The 18,620-nt window shown below is 37.8% G+C and overlaps 1 protein-coding gene across 3 annotated transcripts in view; it reads right to left on the minus strand.

Moving 5' to 3' along the window:
• Positions 1 to 460: 460 nt before the first annotated feature.
• LOC112157105 (atlastin-2) overlaps positions 461 to 18,620 on the minus strand; it is a 20,214-nt gene continuing 2,054 nt past the window's right edge. The window contains exons 1-14 of one of the 3 annotated variants that reach the window (XM_024289645.1): positions 13,461 to 13,595; positions 10,140 to 10,277; positions 9,924 to 10,058; positions 9,714 to 9,818; positions 8,280 to 8,330; positions 7,308 to 7,364; positions 7,028 to 7,120; positions 6,787 to 6,925; positions 6,492 to 6,619; positions 5,111 to 5,167; positions 3,300 to 3,371; positions 2,795 to 3,226; positions 1,272 to 1,286; positions 461 to 791 (exon numbers count right to left, since the gene is read on the minus strand). In XM_024289645.1, the coding sequence (XP_024145413.1) occupies positions 681 to 791; positions 1,272 to 1,286; positions 2,795 to 3,226; positions 3,300 to 3,371; positions 5,111 to 5,167; positions 6,492 to 6,619; positions 6,787 to 6,925; positions 7,028 to 7,120; positions 7,308 to 7,364; positions 8,280 to 8,330; positions 9,714 to 9,818; positions 9,924 to 10,058; positions 10,140 to 10,208 (1,464 nt within the window). In that variant the 5' untranslated portion in view covers positions 10,209 to 10,277; positions 13,461 to 13,595 and the 3' untranslated portion in view covers positions 461 to 680. Of the gene's footprint in view, positions 792 to 1,271; positions 1,287 to 2,794; positions 3,227 to 3,299; positions 3,372 to 5,110; positions 5,168 to 6,491; positions 6,620 to 6,786; positions 6,926 to 7,027; positions 7,121 to 7,307; positions 7,365 to 8,279; positions 8,331 to 9,713; positions 9,819 to 9,923; positions 10,059 to 10,139; positions 10,278 to 13,460; positions 13,748 to 18,620 lie in introns of those variants that run through there. The other 2 variants (XM_024289643.2, XM_024289644.2) reach the window with 2 other exon arrangements.

Consider the following 18,620-nt stretch of genomic DNA (forward strand, 5'->3'; position numbering starts at 1 on the left):
CCTTGCGGGCCACACGAACAGTAATCTTTCATATGAAGACGCGGGCCGCAAATCATCATCCTGCGGGCCGCAAATCGCCCGCGGGCCGCGAGTTTGAGACCCCTGCTCTATGTCCAAGAGTTTGAATCCTAGATCAAATTCAACAGTTTGATTTCAAGTTGCAGCTTCTGTTCTAAAGCATAAAAAGAAAAAAGGCATCAGATAATTTTAAAACCCCAGAAAAAACAAAAAACAAAAACACCCAAAAAAATCCTTCATGAGTCAAACGTCCGTTAAAACTTTCCTCCTCGTCCTCCTGGAGAGCGAGCGTCTACGAGTAAAGCTGTAAACTTTGGCTGCGGCTCCTCATCATCACCAGAGGAAGGGGAGGAGCCATGGGGGGTCAGAGGTCATGCACTCATTTGTACATTCACATGAATGGGCATCGATGTGACATCGTCCGGCGGATGATCACATCTGGAATGACAGTGGCAGACTAAAGTCTCTTTAATAAATAGCAGAACCGGTGAGAAACGATGAAGTTACATCAAAGCGCTACGTCTGGATCTGGATCCGTTTTCTCCCTCCGACCGACGAGGAGCCGATATCTACAGTCGACAGGAGAACCGCGTCTCTCAGAGAGCTTCAAAACTCATCAGAAGGTGAAGAGGAAACGAGGGAGGAGCGGAGGCGGCGCTCCGCTAGTTTTTCTTCTTGACGTTGTTGTTGGAGGCGAGGCGGGGGCGCGGTACCGGAATCAGGCTGCCCAGCGGGACTCGACTCCGAGCCACCTCGAAGAGTTTGGAGAAAACCTGGAAGAAGAAAGAAGTCAAGGTGAATGGTGACGAAGAACAGGAACTACAGGGAGAAAACGTTGTAAAAGATGGAGTCAAAGACGTTTTGATACCATGACCACAGACTCTACGCCCTTTAAAAAGACCCCCACCCATGAAAACGCCGTTTTCAACATCTTCTTGTGGAATTTCTCCAACGATGGAGGAAATGTATAAAGAAATGAGAGTAAAACTGAGTATTTCTATACTGCACCACCATGTAGCTCTGACTGAAAATGATGTAATTTAGATGGAAACTTAACCCAAACAAATAAAATAACTGACTGGATCAGGAAATCCTAGGATCACATTTCTATTGTCACTTCATCCGATTCCTCCCAGTTTACTGATACAAACAGACACACTGTCCAAGCAAAGTGGATACAAATATAAAAAAAGTTTTTGGCTTTTCAAAACTTCTTTAAGATGTTGAGGGTCTCAGTTTGGGGTCATGCTCACCTTTCGTGGAGTCCTCTGAAAGCATTTAATGAAAAGTAGAAAACATTAGAGACGCCATGTTAATCAATGGAGCAGCTGATAGGGCAGCAAAGAGAATCTGAATGAAATACTTAATCAAGTATGAGTATATGTGATGTTAGAGATCGCCGATTAATGTATTTAGTAAAAAAAACAGTTTCAATCAAAGCATTTATAGCTCAAAATTGTATAATAATTAAAGTCATAAAGTCAACTAAGTAACTACTGTTTTTAGTTGAAAAAAATTGGCTGTAAAAAACGTAAAAATAAATATATAGTCATCTATTTTAATAAAAAATAGAATAAATAGGAAATTAAAAATATTTCTAAAATCTTGTAATCAATTATGTGACATCATGTGACCGTCTGCTAGCATGGAGGAGAGTCTGTACCGGAACACGTCTGTAAAATGTTCATTTAAATTTTATGGAGTTTTTTTTTTTTTTTTTTTTTTTCACTAAAGATGAAAGAAGTCAGTTTGTGAAACAGGATTTCTGTTAGAAACTGTCAGTTTGTCTTCATTTAGTCAAGTCAGCTAAACTTAAACAAATAAAAACTATGGAGAACACTTTCAGGATTTGTTGTTAAATGATTTAAAACATCAGTGAAGTTTGTTTGTTTATTGCTTGATTTAACCAGGAAATTGACAGAAAAACTTTTTATCGAGAAAATCTTAAAGTTTTCATCTGTAATGATTTGGTGATTCTGATCTTCTGTTTTAAATCAACGTATGAATGAAGGTGATCAAATATGTATTTCAAATTTTGCACATTCAATAAAAAGTAGAGCCGGGAATTGATACAGAAAATTAACTAATTAATCACAATAAATTAATTGCAATAACATTTATTTTTTTTAGTTACAGTATTTTTCGACCAGTTACCTGTGAATGATCACTATAAGAAATGTACAAACATTTATTTTTAATTAAGGCTGTAAACCGACTAAAATTAAAAAAAAAAAAAAAGTTTACATGATTAAAATCACTATTAATCACAATGTTTTATGAGGCACATTTAATAAAAAATATGCTGTGTTACCATGACAACACGCCAGACCAGGGATCGAATAATCCGCTTTTTGTGAAAAAAATGATCTAAACCGAAATAACAAACAAGATTAAAGGACTAAAATCCAATTACATTTTATTTATTTCTGTCTTAAAGCACCGTGGAAGCCTAATTCGGTGAGGCAAAGTCAATCACTGCTTCTCCATGAGGTGCAATTAAGTAGACTTAATTAATATTAACTCGTTAATTCGAGTTGGTTAATCGATAATTGTTAAAAGACAAACTTATAGCAACCGTTCAAATATATTAAATAGTAAGAATTAAGGTTTAAACTGCGAATCGTTGTTTCGTGAATGGAATCACCGCCTAAGCAACAAACCACAGCCCACACAAACTGACTGAAGAGTTAAACTGCTTGAATACTTTTCAAATAAAGAGGAATGTTCAAGTGCTGAACTGAGTTCACAAAGATCTAAGATTTCGTCTCCATCTCACCTGTTCCCAGAGCGTTTCAGCCACGATGTCGATGACTCTTCCAACGTCTCGAAACTTCCCGGAGTATTTGACGTACGCCCAGATGCAGAGGGCCGTCAGAGCCACGCCCATCACCAGGTTACACAGCACGGCCACGTAACTGATGCCCACGAAGCCAGTGACCAGCGACGCCACGTACATGACGAACATGACGGCGAAGAGCATGGCCGGCGTCCGTGCGGCAAAGAAGATGTTTTTGCCGTCGTTGTGCTTCGTGAAGTTGGTGTAGCACTCGTCGAGCTCCGCCTCCAGCTGCTCCTGGTAGCGCCGGCAGAAATCCTCGCCGCCCATCTTTTTGACGGAGCGGAAATGTCGCACGGATGTTTGCCGCAACTCGGCGTGTCGGCGCTCCAGCTCTGCTGGAGAGATGTAGGGTTTGTCTCCGCCACAGACCTGAGGAAAGGGATTCAAACACGTTTGAAAACGTTTTAGGAAAAGTCTGGAGGTCAGGTGGAGCCGCTCTTACCTGCTCCATGCTTTTGTTGTATAAATCTTTGGCTCCTGCGACAGCTGCAAGGTTATTGGCTTCAGCTGTCGCCTTAAAAAACACAAAAAAACAACCAAAATTCAGTAGACTTAAAGAAAAAAAAAAAAGTAACAAAATAAATCCTCAATTTGTGCTACCTTTTCACCTTTTTTCTGAAGGAGATGGTGGAACCATTGACTGTACAAGAGAACTGGAGTGAGTGAGTGTGACATCACCCACAGAACTTTGATTACTTCAGGTTTTAACCAAATGAAGTCAATTCAGACGCCACCGTGTTGGAACTGGACAACATCAGTAAGCAGTGATTGGTCACAGTTGGTTTCAGTCGATGTTTCTATGGCAACCACTCTGGCCAATCAGGAGTGAGCTTTAGAAATTTACATCAACACCACTTAAAAGTGGCTACAAGAAATCCGTCAACAAATGCTTCAAATGTTGGATATGGGAGCCAGCAGGCTCCACCCACTTTTATTAAGGAATCTGATTGGTCAGTTTATAACTTGAATAACTTGCACTACAGAAAAAAAGAGACAATTTAAGAGCTTTATTAGGAACATTTGAACATTTTTAGGTATCAAGCAAGAAAATTCTGACCAATAGAATGACTGAGTAACAGCAGTTTATTTCTCTATCACAGTCTATGGGGTTTTGGCTTCTTTGAATTAGTGGGTACTTCCTGTTTGGAACAACAGATGGAAAGGGTCACTCAGTCCAGTTTTTATTTACAGTCAATGGATGAAAGTGATTCTATTCTCCGCTCTCCTTTGATGTTTTCTGATAAACTGAGTTTACTGTCAAAGTAAAGCCTGTTAGGAATTGATTGGATTTATCGTGTGAGGTTTGGATGTGAGATGCGAGCATGAACCAGCGTAATGAGAATTTTTCTTTTTATTTTTTTAAGGTTAACTAGCTTTGAATAAAATTTATTTTTGTTATTACTGTGCTGGGTTAAAGGAGAGGAACATTAGATTTGTATCAGTAAAAAAAGCCAATTAGGATTTATGAGTCTTTCAATATTAATTTTAATTTTAAACAATAGGCCAAAAAAAAACAGCATTTAAGACTTAAGCTACAAACTAGTTGTTTGAATCTGTTGATTGTGTTTTCAAATGGTAAAAGCAACAATTTCCATTGTTATTTGTTAAAAACGTAAACATTTGATGTACATCTTCAAATTAAGACAGAAAAGCTCGAAACCACTTTCTCAAAAAGAACTGCAAGTCATCGAGAATCAACACATGACTTTTTGCGGTTTTAAATACAACAAACAATGGCAGAAACTTTACACTGTGACATATTTTAAAAAGTTTACATTTTTACAAAACCCTCACAGATTAATATACATTCATTATTATACGTTGAGAGATTATAAATCTATACACAACAGAAAACATTTAGGGACTCACTGATGCAGAACACAGTATTGACATAACATGAATAATAATACAACAAACTGTATAAAATTTGCAGTAAGAGGGCAGAGGCTGCACATTGTATGGCTTTCACTGCACAAAGTGTTGATAAATTACAGAATGGAAGTTAATATTCTGAAGGGAAATCATCAAAACACTGAAAACCCTGCAGACACGACTGAATGAGCGTGTGTGAGCTCATTCGAATTTCACAATCTTTTCAGACCAATAATCTGACTCAGCATTGAAGTTTAATCATCATTTGTATATGCCTGTACATAAACGGTAATGTAAAATCTATTTAAAGGTATTCTTCGTGTTCTGGTTCAAACGTGTTTCATCAACTCCGAGTTCAATAAGGAAGTGATGTGAACCGACCTGCAGCATTGACTTGGGGTGAGGAAGTTCCTCTCCCTGGTAGATCTTCATGTAGGCCTGGAGATGAGCAAATAGTGATTGATGTTCATTTTTACCAAGAAAAACAAAGACAAAAAGGCTCAAAGAAAAGCCTAGAAAGAAAGAACAGAATTTTCTCAGACAAATTTACAACTAAGAAGCACTTAATACCATTTTACTTCTCAATCTTCTTCCTATAGGAGCGTATAAACCAGATTTCCTACCACCGCTTATCAAAAGCAGATTCTTGTAGATAAAACGTTCAAAAACATGATGAAAGTGCATTTCAGATTCAGATTTTGAACTTTGTGAACAAACTGGACTTCCACTAGATACTAGCGCATCAGATGTCTGTCATCAACAGTTAGAAGAGATTTGGTGCAGAACGTCAAACAGTGCAAATTCCCTGAATCTTGATCCAGGCTTTTTTTTTCACAGCTCTATTCCAATCTATGAAAGACACATTCACTCCCTACCTCTACGGCTCCTCCCTAATGCTCCAGTTGGAGGGGTGTTTGGAGCTTTAACAGGCTCTGATTTTCTTATTTTTAGTGTGTTGAGGCTCTCCCTCCGTCGGGAAGGTGGGGGGATAAGTGTGGGGGTAGGAGAAGCCGTAGGGGTAGAGGAGGAAATCTGATTCAGACTTTGTGCCACATAATTCCAGCCCACAAACCGCAATTATTAATTTTCTAACAGTTAAATTAAAAAGGGACTCTTTTCAAACGTCACTACCAAATCTGAGTCTCCGATTGGTCAAAGTTCAACCTGATTTAGTCGTCAATGCGCGCTCAACAAACATGTTTTGCACGTAGAGTCCAAAGATGATCAAATCTTTCATAGCGACTTGAGAACCCGAGAGTTTTGAGCACCGAGACGAGGATTTATGCACATTTACATAGACTTCCCAATGAAACTTAACACTTTGACGTGCATTGCCAATGCTAGTGTGAACGAAGCTTTGGACTTCTTCAAATAAATAAATATTGGCCAATTTTATTAAAAATAAAAAAAAGACAAATTATTTCATCTAAAATGTGTAAACTGATCGGTAAGATATTCTTGTTGTTTTATTTCTAAGAAGTAAAATCCATATCATCAACAATCTGTTTCATTTGAAGTTGTTGGGAAAATGTCACATCTAAAGTAAAACTGTACCTTTAAAAACAACATATTTTCTATGCAAATACTCCCAGAAAAATGAAGAAAATTGAAATATTTTTTCTCCAACTTAGTTTTTTCCTCCACTCTGTGTTTTTACACACGACTTTTCTGATGATCAAAATATCAGATTTGAATTCAACTCTGTTAGCATGATAGCAGTATAAAGTACTTCCTCCTGATAGAGAAATAAACCAGAACTCACCTTGAAGTAGTGCAGCAAGTCTCTGCATGTGATTTTGACTCCTCCGATTTCCTTTTCCACCAGGTTCTCAGGAGACAGCAGAGCCGGGATGAGATTCTGCAGCTCCGTCTTAAAATCCTCATCAATGTCTGTGATGAAGTCAATGCGTCAGAAGAAGCAGCGTCTTTCAACTCCTGCGGTTTCTCTCAAAATGTGTTTTAAATCTAAAGCTTATAGTTGTTTTGAGCATTGTATTAGCAGCTCCATTAAATGGTTTATTAGCTGAGGTTTTGTTGAGTTTTAACGAAGGTTTTACCTCGGAGCCGGCCGTCGAAGTGAGGGTTGGTGGCCACCTTGAGGCCCGGATGTGGGAGCAAGAAGCAGCTGATGTTGGAGAAGCAGGAGTGGATGTGTTTACGGACATTTTGAAGCTCCTCGTGTTGATTCTGTTTCACCTGATCGCATCAGTGCAAAAAGAGCCTCGTTAGTGTTCGATTTACTGAAGATTTACCTTTTATATGAATATTTGGACGGGGACGTTTCTGCCAGAAACTCACCTGCAGCCGTTTCTCCAAGAAACTCTGGCCTCCCTCCAGACCGTACTGGTGCTCGTAGGGGTAACACCAGTCCCGGATCAGAAACATCAGAGTCTGAAAGGAGAAAAAGAAACTTTACGTTTCATCTTTTGCAGAACAGTTTTAGATTTCTTTACAGTGAAAATGGAGATTATAATGGCGAGAAAAAAACGGATTTTTCAGTCAGTTATGCAAACTGGCCGTTAAATGTCCCAGTTTGAGAGTAACTGAATGATCTGAAGTGACTGAGTGCGCTGCAGACCTGGAAGGGTTTCTCGTAGACTTCCTCCATGGCGAGCCGTCCATACTCGGTGAAGAGCTGCAGGACAGAGAGACTTCTAAGTGCACAATAATGAATAGCGGTTCTATTTTTACAGTCAAAGTTTGCCTAAATCAGATCAAGGAGGAAAGATCTCCATGCAGATTTGCTTGTAATAAGACTGCAGTGTGGGCGCTCCACTAATACTGGAGGATTGCTGCGTTTCAGTTTCTTGAATTTTGAATAAACTGAAAATTCTTACAACTGAAATGTCACCATTACAGCCTTTTTTCTACTAAACAGGTGCCTGTTGGGTTGAGTTTGGGAGCCAACCCTAAACAGAACAAATCACACATCCGTTTCAGAGAAACTCACAGCAGACGATCGAACATTATTACAAAATTATCCACCAAAAAAAGCATAAAAATGTGCTCTAAAAACACTAAAACGATTGTCACGTTTCAGTTATTAGTGCAGAAATATAAATCCCTTAACAGTGTGGAACTTAATTTTTTTTTTCTAAATGTGGTTCACAAACCCAACAGAACTCTTCAGATCTGCTGGAAGCTTCAGCGAGTAGAACCAAGTCAGAACCGAACCTGATGAAGCTGCAGCTTCTATGAACTCAGATGTTCATCAAGTGAATTCAAGCAAAAACATTCATTTTCTCTGCTGCCTCTGTTTAAAATCAGTCAATTCCCACTCCATTTTAAACAATAATTGAAATTGGTTTCATAATCATGTTAAATGTACAAATATGTACAAATAAATACATAAGTATAAATATGTTTATGGCTAATTATAATGTCAAGACAGAATTATCTTCATTTATTTTACAATGTATGAATTAATATCTTAAAAAACTAGATCCTTTTGTCTTTCATGAACAACAGCTTGAAGAGTAAAATCTGAGATTTTTTTTTATTATTATCCTTCTTCTTTGTTAATTAAATGTGCGTAAAAGCATCAGCTGACCTGGAGGTGCTGCAGATCGTCTTCTTGCACATTCTGGGAGAGGTTGTACACCTGGGAAAAAAACAAACCTGTCAGCTCATCATCAGTACACCTAAAAAAAAAACAACAAACTGATTTATAACATGCAAGAAAAGTTATATTTGGCTAAATTCAGTGTCACAACTCTTAATTAATGAAAAAGAGTGAATTATTCTGTATTTGTAACTACAGTAAAACAAAAATACTCCACAACTTACAATATCTTGAATTATGCAAAGAGTATAAATGCACAGAAAGTAGTCAGAAGAACTGTTTTAACATCATTTTTCTTTAGATAAAGAAGAAACATAAACAGGATTTCTTCACAAGAACACAGAAGAGAACAAGCAAAAGCTTCAACTTTTTGCCTTTCAGAGCAGTGATCTAACAGATCACGGCTGATCTGATCACGGCTGATCTGTGATCTGTACGGATCAGTGAACTAGCCACGCTGCAGCACAACGTGTGCGGCAGATTTTTCAAGATGCAATGAGCTAGAATGCATTTTGTTCATAAGGATATCTTGAGGAGGTTTTATAAATAGGAAAATCTCGAGTTCAAAAATGTCATTGATGTCATTAAAGATGTTTTTTTAAATAGGTCTCAAATGTTTTGATGTGGCATATTATATACATGTTTTTGTTAATAGATGTTTTAAGCATTTCTTTTTTTTGTTATTACATTTTTATTTGGAATGGACAGCAGAAAAACGAGGCAAAAAACACATTTCGGCGAAGTTATTCAATATAAACAGAAACCCATCCGTATTTAAGTTTAGTCTGACGTTTGTTAATAAATCTTGCATAGTCTGGGCAGTACAAAAACAAATTCTTGGAAAGAAAAGTAAAAAAAAAAAAGGAGGTTTTTAAGCTTTTCTAAAAAATAAATTGTAGAATTGACTAAACATTTCCTTTATTCTAAATAATGACAGAACAAATCTCATCAGATATGGGTGCAGGATTCATTTGTTTTATAATTACATAAATAATTACAAGTGTGAATCTTTAGGCAGCTCACAATTTGATTAGAAATGAAACTAATATCAATACATCTTGAATCTGATTCTGACTTTTAAGGAGGTTACTTTTTCACACCAAAGGTCATTTTTCTTCAATTTAAGAACATCATTGTGATATAAAAAAATGTGATAATCAAAAATATTTTCAATTGTTTCTAAGAAGTTTTTCCCTTGAATTCAACAACATTAAATAAATGATTTAGCTGGGTTTTCCTAAATACTTAATTTTGGGACAACAAAACTAAAATGCAGCATAACTTTGACCGTCAAACTTGAAAAACCCAAAATGCTTCCAAACATTAACTTTAAGGAACGCTGGAAACAGTCGGATCATCTCGACCTTCTCATGGATCGTCCCTCATTAAGACAGAGTCTGTTCTTCCTCTGAAACGTCTCACCTGAACAGAGCTGGTCATGGTGCTCAGGGCAAACAGCGTGGCACAGTCTTTGATGGTAGACTGGCTGTCAAACGCCCCCTGTGTGTCAATTAGTAAAACTGCAACCTGCAAAAAAAAGTTTATTATTTATTTCAAAAGACATAACAATGCTGAAAATCTTAAATTAATGTGAGGAGATATTCTGAACAATGGCTGTTCAGGAGCTCCAACCTTGTGGCCGTCTGGTTTCTCCACCACGAACACCTCGCTCCAGGCCAGGATGCCCGTGGTTTCCCTCTCACAGCCGCCTCGCCAGGTGAAGCCAGTCAGGGGGTCGTTCTCCCCCCCGATCCACCAGTTCTCCGACTAGAATACAGAGAAGACAGATTTCTTACTTTTACGCATCACCCTTTAAGATTAACAAAAGATAAAAGTTAGTGAACAAACTTGACAGCAAAGGAGTTCCATGATTGATCCAGGAAAGATTACAAACATCTGGATGATATCTCCTCTCATTTTGAACCCAACAGTCAATCAGATCAGTGGTCGTCAATCTCCAGTAGACCTGTATCGGTTTGTGGGACACTTGGTACCAGTCCGCAGAGGAAAAAAAGCACAAACTCTAAAAAATATCTGTTCTTCTATATAATGTTAGCTACTAGAGAGGATTTTTACCAATTATTGCAGTATCTGGACATTATCGATATCGTGAGCCATGTATCGCGTATCGCATTGTATCGTGAGGTACCCAGTGATTCCCAGCCCTACTGACAAATACATTGAAACCTCCAAGCTAGCAAAGTTAACAAAAAAAAATATTTTTGGAAAGTTCTTGTGTCAGAAAAGAAGAAGAGCCTTCAACTTTAAAAATAAAAGAAAGCTGCATTTAAAAGGGAAAACAACTAAAAGCCAAATACAGCGTGCCCTGCCCAAGATAATAACTTGTTATAACAAGAAAATGAAATTCGTTTTCTCAAGAAAATTAAGTTTATTTTTATTTCCCTAAAACCTCAGAACAAACAGGTCGATTGACAGATCATAGGGCCGACGAGCGTCATGGTGCGTTCACAGAACTCCCGACATCAGCAGACCCAAACAGCCACTCGGCCCAACTCAGTCCGCTACTATGATGTTGTCATTTTAATACAATCAAAGGCAAAAAAAGCAGTTTTCAGAAAAAAATGTGATCACTGTTAAATCAGGAAATCATAAATGGATCAGGTCAACGTTTTCTCTGATAAACTGCTTTGTTTTGCTGCGGATGTCCAGAGTTCAGTGAACGAAAGGCTCAGAAAGGCTCGGCAGCCCCGGTTCTGTCAATCAACCTGTTTGTTCGGGGGGGTTGGGGAAATAAAGGGAGAGAGTTGGTGGATGAGACAGAATTAAGACGTTTAAAGAACATAGATCCACTTGAAAATAAAAAATAGAAGAAAAAACAACGTTTAGGGAGTGTTTTCTTCTGCTGTTTTTGTTTTTAACCACAAACTAAAGAGACTTAAATCAGGTAAAGTCTCTGCATCTCCACGCGGGAAAGGGAGAGAAGTTCTCCATTACCTCGTTATAATGAGAAAATTAACTCTGTTTTCTCGTTATAACAAGATAGTGGATCTCGTTATAACGAGAAAAACAAAAAATAGGACAGGCCGTTTTTGGTTTCCGTACGAAACCAAGAGTTGATGATTGTAAATAAGCGGAGGCTTGCTTCTATGCCAACAATTCAAAGGCTAGTTTCTGATAAACTCTTGCCACTCTGCAGAAACTATGTCGTAGANNNNAAAAAAAAAAAAAAAAAAAAAAGGTATATTTGCAATTAAAAGACCACTGAGAATGCTTTGAAAATAGATCAAAAGGTGATCGGAGTGGGACTTTAAAATGTCCTGTTTTAGTGGCTTAAATATGTTAAACAACACGTTCACAGCAAGTACAGAGCAGATCAAATATCTCTTGTTCATTCAGTTAGTCTTGTTAAGTCAGAGCCAGCTTTCAGGAAACACTGGTTTAAAAAAAACAGATTCAACAAACTAAAACCTGCGTTTTATTTCCTGCTCTTTTTTGGTTTGACGAAAGACTGAAAAAAACAAAAATGAATGTGTGACCGCACCTAATATGTGACACTTCTCTGCCAAAAATAAAGCCGGGTGAGATAACCACATGAACATGACAGCTGGTCTCCTGAACGCATCGTTTCTATTACAAGGATCAACACGGAGAGACCAACTGTCATGAGCAAACACAGCAGAGATGAATCTTTAGACAAATAGCTCCAATGGAATAAAATCCATTTATATTGTTAGTTCGGAAAAGGAAATATCGGTAACGCAGTTGGTTTTTTTGATCAGATCTGCGGCGGTTGAGTTAACAGCAACCTTAGCATGACCTGGCAGGCTCTGACCAGGCCTTTTCTCTGCACAAAGATAGCTTTTATGTGTGGGATAAGCAGGAGAGAGCTTCGGAGGCCCAGCTACACAGCCAGCATTGTGCCAGAGTGAAATCCTCTTTAAAGCCTGATGAAACCCTCCAGATTGTTCCTCAGTGCTTGTTGGACATTAACATGGTTAAAGGCTGTTCCACACGACTCTTCCCTCTACAGCTGATAATAAGATCTGACAGAGAGCTAAACGGAACAATGATCCAGTCCATTCAGCAGCAGGGAACAGATTTTCTGTAGTTTTTAATCAGGTGCACAGATGGTGGTGCTGTCCTCACAGACAGAGCACCAAAGGGAAGGAAACAGAAGATGTTTTTTTTGTTTTTTTTTTAAATAAAGTGCAACAATATGAACAACAATATAAATATGTCTAGTGAAAAAGTGATAACACTAAAATCTGAAAACTAAAAAAAGACTAAAAGAGGGAGCAAATACATCATTGTATTTGACTGATATAAGAGCCATGTTTTCAGCTTCACTATCCTAACTCAACCTGAAATCACTGAACCTTAAAGAAAATAAATAGCAGGAAAACAAACGTAATTGTTGTAAAATGCCCAGGAAAGCCGATCCTGATTCACTTACGAACCTTCAATCAAAAGACAATGCTTCTGTTTCACATGTTGACCACAAATACAGAATTAAAAATTATAAAGTTGATAAAAATCTATCAATCAAAACAGATTTTAAATCCCACTATGGAAAATACAGACGTTCATTATAGTAGTAAATTTAAATCACTTTATACCTGAGTATAAAATGATCTGTCTCCAGTTAGTTAACTTGCAGCTATATTATTATTATTTATTGTTTTATTCCATCAAACCACACTGAGTGTGAAACAACTGAAGGACTTTTCTTCATTATTATTTGCTCATTAGCAAATTTAAAAGAATAAATTCTCAGAATTTTTTTATTTTTTGTTTTGCAATACATGTCAACTATGGAACTGAAACAAAACTGTAACCCAATAATCAAAGTTTCACCCAAATTGTTGGGAAAGTGAATCAATGCATAACTGATACTTTTTTCTTTGTACCATGTTTTGTTTGTAAAGATCATGAATCAGGAGGTCATAAATATTCATACTTAATTTCTATGGGATAAAAATTCCAAGTATTCAAATATTGGTTGCAGTCCTAAAATGTAATTTCCTTATGTTACCACTTTCTAAATCCCACAGTAGTGGTTTTTTAATGTATGTATATAACAAATTATTTGTTTCTTTCTTTTGTACCAGTTAGAGGAATAGTATTTAAATTCAAAAACAGATCACCAGTAATGACAAATAAAAGAACACCATAGAAAAGTACAGCTGCATCTCTTCACTTGAGCTGTACCTTTTTGTACATGTAGCGCAGCATGAAGTCCAGCAGGAAGGACTTGCCCTTCCGGAACGCTCCGGCCACCGAGACCACGACCACGTGGAGGTCCTGCACCTCCTTCTGCAGCAGCAGCTGCTCCAGCGCCGCCTCCTGCAGAGAGAAGGAGTGCTCCTCCTCGTCCGCCACCACAATCTGCAGCGGCCGGGCTATGCCCACATCCTCCTCCTCTTCCTCATCTAGGAGATCATCCTCATCCTCTTTGTGTCTTAGGTGGGACTTGTCCAGTTTGAATCCATCGTCACCTGCAACAACAACAAAAAATAATTTATATGTGAAAATAGATGAAAAGGTATTCATATTTCTTTTAAACTGAGGAGTTTTTATTGAATCAACATCAGAACTTGTGATTTGTTTAAATCTTCTCTAAAGATCTGATATATTTTTCAAAAGTCACATGACTTGAAAGACAGAACATTGACTGTCATGGGAAAATATCCTTCCTCTTATGCTGGCAATAAATATGCGACAAACAGTAAAAAACATAAATGTGTTTAGGGCTTTTCTAGATTGATTTAAGGCTAAAAGCTCTTTATGATCCCAGTCCAATTCACCTATATCAGTTACTATATATGAGAACTGGACTGAGTGACTCCTCCCCCTTAGATTACAAACAGGAAGTCCCTGAAGCGACTGATTTGACTTCAGTTCGATGTGTTTTCTATGGGTGAGGTGGTTTGTCCATATGTATATACCGTCAATGGTGCCAACCTATAACCACCAGGACCAATTGAGGCTTGTCTAAAGAAACTTTGACACAAATATACGTCATTTACCATTTATTGCAAAGCAAGAACCGAACCTTCAACCTCCTGATGGCAGGTTAACCCCTTATCCTCTGCACCAACTAAAAAAAGATTTTTGATAACTTTCAAGTGCATTAAAATAAGAGCAGCAGATAGTGACATTTACAAACAGATTCAGTTCCTTTAGGTTTGATCAGAGAGTAGAACATGTGGTGAAGACAACACTGGATGTATTACTGGAAGTGAAAATGATGAAAGACGGAGAGCAGCAAACCTCGGTAACAGCTGCCTTTCAACGCTAATGGAGGAGAGTAGTTCACGGAGAACAATCTTCATTCATCTCTCAGTGATGGTAAAAGCTGGAGGCAGCCAAGAGAGGCTGATGCCATGAATGAAAATAATTTTAACCGTGTGCACAAACCATGACAGAGATAATAAAGCTTAAAGTGGATCGTTTTGGGGTTTAGTTTCTAAATGTTAGATTGTTCAAAATGGACCAAATCAACTATGAATCAGATCAGAAGTTTGTGATTGGGTGTCTTTTTGTTTAAATCATGTACACATAAAACGCATACAACAGTAGAGAGCATAACAGGAAGAGGAAATGACAAAGTTTGCTAGAAACTGATAATTAACCTTTTAATAATCTTGTTCATGTCTGTTGGTTTTAATCAATACTGCTGATACTCTCGGTGGTAGAATGATTTTTTTTTAAAAGTATCCAACTTTTACATCCCTAGTTTATAGGTATGAACACCAGCTGCTGAGAAAACATAAAAAGACCATTTCTAAAGCCATTGTTCAGACCTACTTCATGTATTTTATGTAGGTCAGTGACAAACGTGTCATTTGCTGGAGCAGCACACTGTTCTTAGCTCCCTTACTCTTACAGACTGTATATGTAAGACTATGATTACCTCCAACACATCCTCACTCCTAACTTGTCACATATCAACGTCTGGTTAAGGATTCCTCCACGTCACTTTTTGATGGTTTGGGAGTCCCCAACTTGTCGTTTTTCAACGTGCCGACTGCTCCATTAAATCATGGATCCTCAACTAGAATCGGTCCAGTACCGCGACGTACAGAGCACCAGAACCCAAAGCTAAGGGTGTGCAAAAATACCAATAATGCAATATATCACAATATTTAGTCCTGCAATTGATTCTCGTTGGGTTCTCACCAAACATTGATCTTTTATTTTCGTTTGAAGAGGCTGTAAAACGTTATATTTGTCATCCTTTGGTGAAACGTTCCTTTGAGGCGCGTGTTTCCAGACTGGCTGTCGTGAACACCAATGTGTCTGGCAGCTACTTGAATTATTTCATTTTTGTTTTGTTGTTTACAACAATTTTGCACTAAGTAGTGGAACTGATGTTCATGTTTACTATTGTTAAAACTGAATTTTACAGATAATTAAAATTCTATTGGTGCCAATGCTTGTCAAAGACAGTATTACTGATTTCAGCAATGATGCACTAAAGTGTCCATTATTTGTTGCAGAAAATAAGACACAAGTTGTTTATCATGATTGTGTTCAAGCTAAAAAAAAAAGTCGGGATATATTTTCCCAAAAAACATGTGTTCTTCTATGTAATGTGAGTTATTAGAGACGTTTTTTTTTTTTTTTTTTTCACAAATTATCGCAGTATCGTGATATCATCGATATTGTGAGCCATGTATCGCATCATATCGTGAGGTACCTGGTGATTCCCAGCCCTACCCAAAACCGGTAACAGTACCCTAACCCGACACCGGACCACATGCGGTACCAGACCCGAACTGGAACCAGACGAAGTACCAAGCGCGAACCGGACACGGTACTAGATGCAAGAACCAGTACCGGGTTAAGGTTAGGGTATCGGTACTGGACACGTCCCGAGGACCAGTGCACATCTGGTACTGCATCCAGTACTGCATCTGGTACCGCATCCAGGGGGTTGCGGACCCTTGATTTTACGAACAGCCAGCACGACAAAAGATGAGGAGTTAGGGACACTCAAAACGTCAAAAAGTGGTGTGGAGGGGTCCTTGACTAAACGTTGTTGTGTTGACAGTGTCAGAGACACATAGAAAGAGTTCTGATGTGAGGTTGTTTCATACAGCAAATAAAGAAGAAGACAGCAAAAAATATATAGTAACCCTTGTGCTAATGGTGTTTACATTAAACGTGGGGTCATCTGGACCCCACAAGAAAATGTACTGAACTTATTTTTCAATGATCTTTTACCTTCACTGGTGTCTGTGGCAGACATAAAATCCTGTCCACATTTGTCATGGGAGGGATCACACATCAATATAAAGGTGGGGTCATCTGGACCCCATAAGAGAGCACGAAACCTCAACAACCTTCAGTACATAAACCTTTACTTGTAGTCGTTGACTACCGCTGTGATTTGAACAGTACTGCTGCAGACCTACAAGCAGAAAAGATTTGACCTTGACAGTCAGGTTAGAGAAGCCTAAAAATAAAAGGAAAATCCTTGAAATTACAAGCCGACATGGAAAATTGGAGATTTACAGTAAGCACAGTTGAAGTGTTGAGTCTATTTCAAAGGTTTCAACCTTCCTTGAAAGGAAACGGTCACGCTTCACTCCTCTAATCTGGAGATTTATCCACAACTTACTTTGAGACAGGATTTTTTTTTCTTGAAATATGAATAATTAGAAGAGCACAGGTCATTAAAGATTTTATTAAAAAATATTTTCCAACTAGCAATAGTGGGAAAAACAGGACACAAAGCAATAAATAAATAAATAAAGTGGACATGGCACATTTAAAAAGTAGGCTACAGTCATACATGTAAAGCCTACTTTCCAAAAATAAAATATCAGGCGGTTGATCATTTTGATTTAATTTACACGTGAAGTAAAACAAATTCATAGAGTAATAAAAAAGCTAACAGCTTAGTCTCAGTTTTGTTAAATAAATGAGCTGCTTTTAGTGAGATCTTTGCAGCAGCAGACCGAACAGCCTGCAGCCTCACAGGAGGCGACGTCCTCATACAAGCATGTGATGAAGAAGAGGAGGACCTGCATCAATACAACAAACTGTACCACTAAGAGACACAATCTTACGTCATCACTGGGAAAAATGTAAATAATGCACAAGTGCAGTGTAGAGAGACTGGAATGGACGGCTCCAGGACAGAGACCGGCGCTTTTACAGAGACCAATGATCCAGAAAATGCATTTATCCACAGTTCTGCACACAGCAAATGCGTCACTTACGGAAAAGAAGCAACACTAGAATGCAGAGTAAAAATAAAATGGTTTTACAACTCACAGTTACTTCTATATTACATTTTTGTGTGTACTTCTTGATTTTTAACTGACTTTGGATTGACAAAAATCAATCAAATAAAAATTGTAATGAAACAAAAGGATGCATGAATGGATCTCCTGAAATACTAAGTGTTTTCTGAAATGCAGTCCTACCACAGTACTTCAGCACTCATTAAATTTCAACATCATCTCATCTGTTTTCCAAAGAAGCTGTGCAGGTTAAACTCGAAAGACTAGATTTCCTAACATCTCTTATCTTTACTATATTTATTTTATTTTCTCATTTTTTAATACACTGTTTTCCTAATACATATGTATTCAAAAATAAACATACTATAGCAATTGTACTTCTTTAAAAGGTCAATAGACTTGATCCCCTTAGACTCATTAGCGGTCGTTTATTTTAACTGTGAGTTGTGATAATTTTGGGATGCAATAAAATAATTCTTACAAAACTGTGAACAAAGTGTAGAAGTTTGTTTTTTTCCCTCAAAAACTATGTTGTACTCCGGGATTCTTGGCTGCAGGTCAGACAACTTTAAGAGCTTCTCTACTGACTGAAATAACGAACACCTGCTGACTGAGGAAGGATACAAATGGAGTGGTAATACATTCACTTCTAGCAAATATTTATCCACAGAAACTCACAAAGGCAAACAAAACCGACAGTCAACACTTGTCTTAGCCACAATACTTTCAAGAAGAAAATGCAGAATGTTTTTACTCAAGATGACTTTAAAAATATTAATATTTTGAGTACTTTGTTGTTTGTTTGTTCTTTAGGATTGAGTTTGATTTTCAGGTGAGAGGCCGCCATGACTGTAAAGTTGAATAACTCAACTGTGATGATGGCAGAGCCGAGTAGAGTCACGTAGACCTGGATGACTGAGTTCAACTCCCGTAGAAAGAAAATTCATGTGAAAATGTGCTGAAATGAAAGTTGGCATGAAAGGTTGATACGTTTGTCATTCAGAAATAGAGTTCCAATGCCCAATCGACATCTTTTAAAGCCAAAAATGTTCCACTGCAGATAGTGGTGTGTCTGAAGGCAAACACAGTGTTATGGTGTTGAGCTCATTTGAGGGTA

The sequence above is a fragment of the Oryzias melastigma genome, linkage group LG1, assembly GCF_002922805.2.
Source record: "Oryzias melastigma strain HK-1 linkage group LG1, ASM292280v2, whole genome shotgun sequence".
In the NCBI taxonomy this organism is placed as follows: Eukaryota; Metazoa; Chordata; class Actinopteri; order Beloniformes; family Adrianichthyidae; genus Oryzias; species Oryzias melastigma.